This window comes from Apteryx rowi, unplaced genomic scaffold, assembly GCF_003343035.1.
Source record: "Apteryx rowi isolate R43461 unplaced genomic scaffold, aptRow1 scaffold_751, whole genome shotgun sequence".
NCBI classification, from domain to species: Eukaryota; Metazoa; Chordata; class Aves; order Apterygiformes; family Apterygidae; genus Apteryx; species Apteryx rowi.
The window spans coordinates 94,324-105,025 of NW_020451040.1; the positions used below are offsets into that span (position 1 = coordinate 94,324).

The 10,702-nt window shown below is 36.3% G+C and overlaps 1 protein-coding gene across 2 annotated transcripts in view; it reads right to left on the reverse strand.

The window, feature by feature from the left end:
• Positions 1-31: 31 nt before the first annotated feature.
• The window catches only part of NSUN7 (NOP2/Sun RNA methyltransferase family member 7), a 20,087-nt gene continuing 9,416 nt past the window's right edge, over positions 32-10,702 (reverse strand). For both annotated transcript variants that reach the window (XM_026088109.1, XM_026088108.1), the window contains 6 exons: positions 9,775-9,985; positions 9,013-9,156; positions 8,160-8,261; positions 7,502-7,619; positions 2,983-3,100; positions 32-1,250 (listed from right to left, as the gene is read on the reverse strand). In XM_026088109.1, the coding sequence (XP_025943894.1) occupies positions 624-1,250; positions 2,983-3,100; positions 7,502-7,619; positions 8,160-8,261; positions 9,013-9,156; positions 9,775-9,985 (1,320 nt within the window). In that variant the 3' untranslated portion in view covers positions 32-623. The remainder of the gene's footprint in view (positions 1,251-2,982; positions 3,101-7,501; positions 7,620-8,159; positions 8,262-9,012; positions 9,157-9,774; positions 9,986-10,702) is intronic.

Below are 10,702 nucleotides of genomic sequence, written 5' to 3' on the forward strand. Positions count from 1 at the left end.
CAGTTATGAGCCATGACATACTCAGACATGACGTTATTATGACAACTCAGTATTTTTAGCATCAGAATATTTATCTAGTTTTTAGTGTTCATATTTTCTGAAATACATTTGAGTAGAAACAAAGGGGGTAAATATCAGAAAGCCTATGTATGGGCTTGAGTGTACTTGGCCAGTTGTCCATATGAAAATTCACATCCTGTTTTAGAAACAAAGATGATCTGGCATACTGTGAATTTTGGGAATAGCTATTTCAATAAAATGGAGTCTCACTTTAAAAAAAAATCTGTTTGAAATTGAGTATTCTTACAAAGCTATGCAGGTTATGAGAAAAAAGTGTTTTAACTTGTCATTTTAAAGTGTATAGCAAGTAGCTATGTAGTTTTTTGATCTTACTCCCCCAATGGTCTACCAACCTTATGTAGCTGAGCTGCATTCACTTTAAAATGTAATTATTGGTTTAAAATGATTAATGTGGATATTGTGCAAAATATCCCACAATATATGTTTCCCACAGGCAAGATTATCCTGCATAAAGATATACTGTCATCTAAGTGTATGAATGAATGTATATATATAGGAATATTTACCTTTTCTATAAATGTAAGGGCAAAGTTTGAAGATTCTTACAGCCATGGTCGAGGTTGCTTAACCACAGTCGGTTTGACTGCTTTAGATAGAGGTGGTGGAAATATGCCACCACTCAAACTCTTTGCTCCAATCCAGTCATGCCAGCAATGATGGGTTGGCATCCTGAGTCTGCTTCCTTGGGGACATAAGTATGGTACTATCACTGGAGGCAAAACAATTTCCACAGGCTTCAATACAACCACTCTGTGTTCTGCACGTGCCTTTCTAGTAAGTGGCTGTCTTTCATACACCTTGCCGATAGATGACAAATTAGATGTGCGCTTCAGAACTTTAGGAAGGGCTGAGTCTGAGACTGGGTTGGTAGCTTTTTTCAGCTGAACATAACTGTTTGTTTTGTTCACGGTCTTTTGTTCTGTGTTACTTACTGCTTTAGATACTGAATCTTCAGCATGAATATTAGATAAAGCTTCATGGTGAAGGAACTCTTCAATCTTTGTCTCTACACCATTACCTATAATATTACTTGCATGTTGTGTCATTTTCAGTTTCTTTTTCTTTTTTTCTTCTTTCTTTGATTTTTCTACAACAATTCCATCTAGTAGTCCTTTTGCTGCAGCACGAGCCAAAATGTCTTTAACAGACAAATTTTCAGAAGAATCTTTCTGAAAATTCCAAGAAAAAAACAGATCTAAGCCACAACCCTTAGCTGTGAACTCTATGCGTTAATCACAGATTCCTCAGAATTTACTCCACAAGGAAAGTACTGCAGAATCTAACAGAAGTACATAAGCCACATGTGATAAATGCTAAAAAAACCCTACTTATTCAAGAAATCAAGAACATTACTGTTATGTAAAGTAGTATCTGAGCATTTATGCTTCAGAGACTTTGCCCTCTGCTGGCTAAAAGAGGGGAAATAGAATTCTGGACTTTGTACGGTTTGTGTCTCCCARACTGACTTGCTCTGTAATATACCTAGCATCTGTAATAGCACATACATACATAGAATATACATACCATCTATAACGGCATATATATAAATCAGAAATAGTTACTAAAATATAGAATTATCAATAAATGTGAGTAACTTCCATGGTAATGAAAATCCTTGCTCATAATAAATGAGCAGGGATTCTCAAACTAAATCAACTAGGAACCAGGTCAATATCCAGATACGTAAAAAGAAACAAAGGGGAAGAAATTCTTTACAGCTAGCCAAGAAGATGAGTAGGTATTTGAAAACCAGAAACTTCATCTCAACCTATACTTCTTAGTACAAGTGCTATGACTCACAAAAAATGTGCATTTCCAGAGTTATCTAAAATTTGGCCATTAGAGCAATTAGTTCTGTGCAGTAGAATTTGACTAAAAAATGATTCAAATGAACTACCTGAAACAAAACTGTTTCTTTTTTTTGGAGGGAGAGAATATGGTAGACAGATGTCCACAGCACGACTAACTGAAGCTTGCTAACTCAGGAAGCCAGGTTAAAAAATACTCTGTACTCTGCATTGAAAGGAGGTCAATAATGGATAATTTAAAGGCTTTTTCACATCTCATTCTTTTACCCTAATAAAATCTTCCCCTTCTAATTCCCGCCCCCTCCCCCCCCAGCCAAGATGCAAACTTCTTTCAAGCACTGTAAATTCAGTATGACAGAAAGTGGTACAAATAACCAAATAGGATTTCATATCTTTAATTTTCAATGAAATTGTAATTGGCTCCCTCCTTCCTCTTTTGGTGAAAAAGTCCTACTTTTCTCAGGCACAGGAGGAAAATGTTGATGCTCAGAGATGTAAACTCTCCCTTTAAAACCTCTCCTCAGGAATCATGACAGGACTTTTCCATTTACTCAGCAGAAGCCCACCACTTTTCAAGTAAGATTTGCATATGCCTTAGTTTTGGAAGGAAACATATGCCTACCTATTTTATTCAAATTATAATGATGTCTTAATCCCCACTGATGAYCCTGTCTGCTCAAATACTAGCAAGTCTTGGTGACACAGACTCAATAACTTCAACAGACACCACTTATCATGATTCTAAGCAAGTTATTTCATTCCAAGCTCTAACAGTAACAATACATTTCCTCTAAAACATTCCTAGCACAGACCTAGATCAAGAGACTGCTCTGACCACAAACTGATCCAAAATAAAAGGCACATGTTGGAAAGTTATGCTTAATGTAACACTCCAGAAGTTGTTCATTTCCATTGCAGTTACCTCTAGAAAAAATTGCTTCTTTGCTAACCTATTCTTTGGGCAGTTTAAGACAACTGAAGAAGAGTCAGGAAATTAAAAAAAAAAAAAAAGTTCCATTTCATATATTCATTAGTGGAAAACGGCAATATCTTTTCTTTGAAGTGTTTTAAAGTGGTAGTTTTCTCAGCTTACCTCTCTTTCTAGAATAGCTAAAAAGCAGCAATTGGAAATTTCTGATGGTTCCATTTTGAAAAAAAATTCAGTGGAAGCCTTCGAATTGGAGCAAATAGGAAAAACAGGAGGAACGAGCCTGTAGAAAGTAAACAAATGACCAGAACAGAATATTTAGAGATATAAAAGTAAATATACAAGGATATACTAACAGTAATCTCCAAATGTAGTGTCCTTCAATGACAGTTTTACATATCCTATCTTCATTTAAAAAACAGCAGCTCAAGAAAGATTTGTGGATTCATTTTTTAGAATATATATTAACTGCTCACCAAGTAGTAAATCTGTATGAACATAATTAACAGCTATATTCTTTGAGGTCTGCAATTACTGGATTATCAAGTTATCCATGAAGTTGGGGAATGCTCTCAAAATACTGTGAGCACTAGACAGCAATTGTAAAGATGTTGTAAATTAATAAATCTATGCTCTTAAATAATATAGCTAAGCTAAAAGTCCTAGGTTAAAGAGATTCCCCTATTTGTAGTAATCAACATCCAATTGCTCCAATTTTCAAATTACTGTTTTGAAATGCATGAATGAGGAAGGAAGAAATAACCTTTTCTAGTGTTCTCCCTGTACTCCAGTGATTCCCTAGCTGTTATAAACAGGCCTCAAGGACATGGCAATTTGTGTAAATCAGAAAGGTTGGCTCATAAGGCCACTAAACTGGTACAAAGCTGTTTCAGGACAGAAAGATGAAGAAGTGTCCTAATGCAATTTTTAACCCATGTTCTTCCCACATTGCTGTTGACTTTGGAGACACCACCCCTAGTCAATGATCCAGTGATCCTCTCAAGACAGAGGTGATCTTTTTGTTCAAAGATGATTACAGAAAAGCATATTCAATATTTGTAACCAATATCCTAATTTGGCCAGATAGTCCATATCTAAGGAAAGCCTGCAACACCRTTTTGTTCCCATATTTTCTCTGTAATCTGGATTTTTTATATGCCCCTTGGAACTTGGCAAGACTGACTACAAGGCACACATCCCCCCTGCATTACTTAAACTCCATGTCCTATGGCACATGGGAGATTTTTGCTTTTAGATCTAGTTATCCAATCAAAAAAAAAAAGTGTGATAATCATCTTTACTCTGACCTATGTATACAGACTAATGTTACCAGGACTCCCTTTAATGGATGGGATGACCCTGAAAATTGATGCTGAAATTAACTCAAATTTGATCAGGCCAAAGGGTAATGCATGAATGGTTTGGCATCCACTCAACATGCATGTGTTTGTTACCTTTATGCAGGGTAAATCCATTGCTATAAACTGTTTGACCTATGCTTAGAACAAGCTCAGCTCAGAAAGTGGGTAGATGTTTGAAAAAAATCACCTTTACAGTTTTGTAGCCTTAAGATCAGTTGTATAACCCACCAAGCTCCAGCACAGCCTCATTTGGTTCAGCACTACTCCAGCAATACAGAATAATTCCAACAGATAGATGGATATAATACACAGGATAAGCCCAAGTGGCCTGACTGTTTCCCCGAAAGCCCTCAATTTTCTTGGAAAARGCAATTAATACCAAGCAGCTCTGTGGTGATCACACAGGATGTCAGGATGTTCTATTACCCTAACCTGTCCCTCCCAAAGTCAGGAGGAAGGCTAGGGATTCTGTAACAGTTTTTCATTATATCCTGCATTCTTTTAGTCAAACAAATTACTTGAATAATCCTAAGGGAAGAGCACAAGGAATAGTCATGAGTAATACATGTAGCCTAACAGGCTTGAGCTTTCATCTTAGACAAGCATAATCCCACTATATATTTTATTTATGGTGTTCTATTACTGCTCTGTTTACACTGGTTACCAGCAGCTTCATTACAGCAAGAACTATGCACAAAAACATCCAAGACACATGCGTGTCAATGAAGGAAGAACTGATTCTGGAATCATCATTTTTTGAAGTTCACTCAGTCGTCAATCACACACTGGCTCAGGTCTGCAAAACCCTAATGGGATCTTTATCTCCCCTTTCTTACCATCTGAAATTGCCTTATATTTGAAAGTAAAAATAATAATTTGGTGGTATGACAAGTTTCGTGATGTTTCTGCAAAAGGCAGAATAGGTTTTATTTTACCTTTCTGGGAAACTTTTTGTGGAGAATTTTGGGGTTGGGAGGTAAGGGATTTTTCTGGAGGGGAAAAAAAGAAAACTCTTGGAAAAAAAACCTCAGAATTTTTTTTATAAAAATATTGTTACATAAATGATGAATTTATGTGCTATTTCTGCTCAAATAATTCAGAGACCATTATGTTTCAAGGTCTCTCTAGTTCCCCCTATGCAGTAACAGCTGCATGGAGCTCAAGACATGATAGACTTCACAGAATTTCAAATCCCAAAGGAAAACACAGGCTACAGTAGGAGTCCACAAACACTTTTGGACTAGCACTGTGTCACTGGCAAGACTTGCCCTGATTTTACTGCAGTTAGCACAAAATTTCTGGCAGACTGCTCCTTTCTATCAGTGATTTCCAAGAAAGATGCATTATGCTTTACTGACTCTTACCATTATGAATAACTCATCCCTTTTTAAAATTTTCAGTCTTGGCCATAGTTAGCATTTACCATTTTAAACCTAAAAAATTTAAAGGCAATGAATGATACCTTGGGGGTTTTTTGTTTTTTTTTTTAAATAAAGCATTAACACAGTACCTTTCCTCAGGATGGCCTGATTATTAACATCATCAAAGATAATGTACAATCTAAACATCCAGTATTATTCTCCTATGCTTTTGGCAACATACACTCTCTTAACCTCCGTCCTGTAATGAACTATTATATCTACGTACAAGCAAGGACCAGCTGTTTCATCACATTTTTCACTGGAGGCAACTTTAAAACAGAGTACTGTGTAATTTGCCATTTTTATTTTTACATACATATATTTTCAGATAGAACTATCATGATTACATAGGCTGTTCTGCTACTTCAACTTGTCCTCCCAAAGTCATTAATCTGAATGCAGGGGCTAGCAATCCTGCAGCAGAGGTTTTTATTCTTCTATATTGTTCTTGTACTTTAAAACTTGATTTCTTTTTCCTTTGGAACTGGTTATTCTAGGTTAGAAGCTGAGGGCATAATAGCAAGACCCCTGGCTTCTAGTCTCTATTTTATCTTAAACTAGCTTCATTCTCTTTTAAAAACTACCGCCAGTGTGAAAGCAGTAGTTCTGTATCAGAAGCTTACCACCATGTTATTCCCTATCAATCAGTGGTGCTTTCCTCTCATCTCTGATTCAGATGGGAACAAAAGATTAGATTAAAAAGTAAAGAGGATACTACTTAGTAGTCTCATATAATCAAAAGGAATGACAGGCAGCAGCAAACTATTTTAAATGTTAATCTAATGCAGGAGAGAGAATTCTAGGATAAGAATTATGCTACAATATGAAGTACGTCCACTTATAAAAGAGTAACAAAAGTATCTAAGATTACTGTATTTTTGCTAACTTCCTGGAATAATAAAAGTTGTTTTCTTTGATGTCCCTTCTGTTTTGAGTTGTTTCCTGAAGAAGCCACACCACAAATAACTTTGGAATTCAACATATAACTTACGTCAACTGATCTCATCTTTTTCATTGCACAAAAATATGAAATTTATTGTAGCAAATCAACTGTGGCACTGGGTTTGCTTCCTCAGTTTGGGTAAACTTTTAATTATTGCATTTTATTTTTTGTATATATAATTAATTACTATTATCTTTCATTCAAGACACAGCATAGATTACATTTCCCCTATTGCAGACAAAGCAGAAGTAGGAGGCAGAATTTGTGTCTTTTGAAGATTTTCTTACTTCCACCCTGAGTTAAGGAGTCAGCCCTCAAGACACATGAACGTATCAACCACATGTGCAAAGACAAGCTCAAAACTATGTTACATAAATTAACAGTCTCTACATCCAGCAAAAAGATAGTCTGAGTTATATGAAAGACAGCATCTGATGCCACATTTACTTCAAATCTAGAAAGTTGGTGAGGTTTAAAATACTATGTTCAACTGAATATAAGGTAAAAGGAGTCTGTTTGGTTTTGTTTTTCAGAGGAAAAAGCCCAAAATTGATACTGCCTTTTACCTGGGCAGTTATGGTATTCTGTGATTGCACCTCTTTTCATTCCCTGTCTGTGATGCTGAATATCAAATGCAGCACCTGCGGGAGACTGACCTAACCAGAGTTCGGGGTGGTAAGCATTCACCCACTACATAAAGCCACCCCAGTTTGAATTATAATGACAGTTATTTTTCCCTCCTCCTAAGAACAGGCTCCCAGTGGAGCATGGAACAGGAGATCAGAAAGAACCTTCTGTTCAGGATAAATGCATTCACAAATACACATAGAAAAGCTGAAGTAAATGCTAATAAATGCTTAACCAATGAACTTTAGCAAAAAGCAGAAAAAAACATCTTGGAAATATCAACTTTTGTTATCCTTGAAGTTCTTCCATAGATAAAACTGCTCATTCCATACCTATATGGTTGTACTTTATTTCCTTCCACTCTRGATTCCAGTGCTTTGTTCACTACTAGTTCATTTTCTTCTGGGTAAACTGAAGAAGTGCAGTAAACAATAGCTTGTACTTTGTTAACTACAGAAATGAAAAAAATATTTTTCACTCTTAAAAAATCTTAAAGCACACAAAGTGATTTAGTAAGGGCTGAAAACAGCACAAAATTATGCTTGGGTGTCATTTTTACCAATAAAATATACCCTCCTACATGCATAAGTATTCACTTTCCAATGGTTTTTAGCAATTAAAATCTTTTCAAATATTTGCAGATTTCAGCACAAATTCAGGGTTGCATCCACTCTGTTTTCACACAGCTACTAAAGGAGGGGGGGGAGAAGGTGACAGCATGAAGATCAGTGAAAATGAAGTCAGACTACATTTACAACTTTTCCAAACCAGAGTATGACTAAGCCAGTAGGCCAGTTCTCTACAAAAAGCCTGAAGATTATGGTATTGATGGCTGGTGACTACTAGGCCATAGGGGTTTTAGTTACATACTTACTGTTAACTTACAGAATAACCAGCATATTTTTTCACTACATAAAAACTGGTGATAGTACAATGGAAGTGAYAGTACATATAACGTCTTTCCAGAAATCTGAGAGTGAGTACACTTACATTTCATTGCATGCATCAACTCTTTAAGCTGCCTCTCAGCAAGAATACTGAGTTTATCCTCAGATACAGATCCTTGGAAAAGGTCTCTAAGCAATCCTGCATCTAAATGCAAAGAGTTGTAAATTTAAACACACTTAATAAAACTTCTATTAGTATCTTAAAATTCAGCTGCTTGCAGAAAATGCTTTGGTAACAGACTTGATTATTACTGGTGCAGTGAGAAGGTAAATTTTATGAATCACCATATCAAGGAGTGCCTAAAATGATTATTCTTTCCCTGTCAAGTTTATTTGTAATTACTACTCCCTCTTATTTATTTTTAATGAAATTGTACAGTAAATACTTAAATTATATAAACAATCAATAAAGGAATGTAACCAACTGAAAATTATATACACACTGATATCTTGGAATAAATGTTCAGCCTGTAGTTTTTTCTTTAAAAGAAAAGCTATATATAGCCTGCTCCCCAAAATCACCCTTAAACTTCATAAACTACTGACCTGAAATTGCCTTTATGAAATGTTTTCTTGAGTGCCACCTAGAAAGATTTTTGTTTTCTTCCCAAGTATCCTAAACTAGGCCAATTATGTTCTTGCTCGCTTTGTGTGGAAAAAATCATCTGTGTAATTGATTATACATTATTCCCTTTTGTAGTTTCTACTACAAAACATAACACGTGCAGAACTGTGCAAGTTATTTAATACATGTGTTGTTAGAGTAGTTAAAATTTTAAAGTGAGTCTTTTAATGAAATGGTACAATTTGCTGAACCAACTATTGTGTCCAGATCACAATACTTGAATACTGTCTCTTCCAGAAAGTATGAACTAGATTATCGTATCAAAGTTTACCTCCATGTTCATTCAAAATAAATTCTATTGGATTGCCAACACCCACTCCAGAGCATTGTGGCAGTAGCAGAATAACTTTTGCCTTTTGCAGTCTCTGGTCTGTTGGTCCAATCTCAGTAAAGTCTTCATGTAACAACTGAATATCTGAAAAAAAGGGAAAAACTCAACAGTTCCACATGTAAGCAAGCCTGCACAATTCAAAGTTGAATACACAATGGTATTACACAAACTTCCACTGAGCCTGTCAGGCCCAGATCTGCCAAAGGAAGTCCCACTGACTTCAAACAGATTGAGGGATTAGGCCTTAGTATCTTCCACTGAAAAGACTGCTAATGGGATCCCAGAGTCTTGGTGCAYTCTGCTCCAATTGTGTCCTCTGAATAAGCCAGACAACTGCATGGATTTTGGACGAGCACTCTCAGAAACAGCTGAAAACCAGACTGAAAACAATAGCCAAGACACCAAATATACAGAAACAAAAGTTCCCAGGCACCAGCTACTCCACAGTAACTACTTCCATGGAAGACTTCACCCCGCCATTTCAGGGGCCTGCATCTGTGACATGGTTAATCTGCAACCTTAAATTAACTTGACTGTAGCTAAAGAGTTCTCAGTTCCCTTTGTGACAAAAAATAAGTTGTTACTGCCCTCCCCAATATTCAAACAAGGAATCTTTGAATTGTGATAGAATTTTGTCATATTCATAGATATTGCAAACATTTATATTACACTACTTTATGCATACCAATGCTCAACACATACTTTCACACCCCACATGCCTGAACAAGTTCCTCAGTTCAGCTTCTTTTCCTGGAGATTTTACACCACAAACAAAAATTCTGGACACGCTGTGATTTACCAGCACTGACATATGGGCAATGGTCAGACGGGAACCCATGTGAGCCACTACAACGTCATCATCTGTATTCAATAGAGCATGCACAGAATGCACAGCAAGGCTGCGAGACTTATCCTGTAAAATAATGATATAAAAAATTAAAGCTGACCAACTAATTTGGTTTCTACAAGTGTTACCATTTTCCAAATTAGGAAAGTATTTAATTTTTTTCACAACAAATGGGAGAGAGGAGAAAAAATAATCATGGATAGCTGGTAATATAGAATTTAAAAAATATAAAAACAAACATCTTATTAAGTCAAACTCACTAAATTTAAAATTAATTCTAAATCTAATGCCCAAGAAAAGGTAAAATCTATAGGTGAAAAGAAACTTAAGTCTGTATCAACTCCCTAAACAGGAACATTTATGTGTGTATACCACTTTTGCCATTCAAATACCTCCCTATCCCTCCAGAAAGGCATGGAGATTTTGAGGGTTCTACTTCCTCATTTTGAGGATTCTTAAACAGTAATATTTGGAATTTGTTCCCATGCTCTATGGGCTGTCATGTAGAGTTCTGTGGATCATCTAGTCAAAATACACATATTGAAATGAGATACTCAGAATTCACAGAATCACAGAATCGCTGAGGTTGGAAGGGACCTCTGGAGATCATCTAGTCCAACCCCCCTGCTCAAGTAGGGTCACCTACAGCACACTGCACAGGATTGCATCCAGGCGCGTTTTGAATATCTCCAGAGAAGGAGACTCCACCACCTCTCTGGGCAACCTGTTCCAGTGCTCTGTCACCCTCACAGTGAAAAAGTTTTTCCTCATGTTCAGATGGAA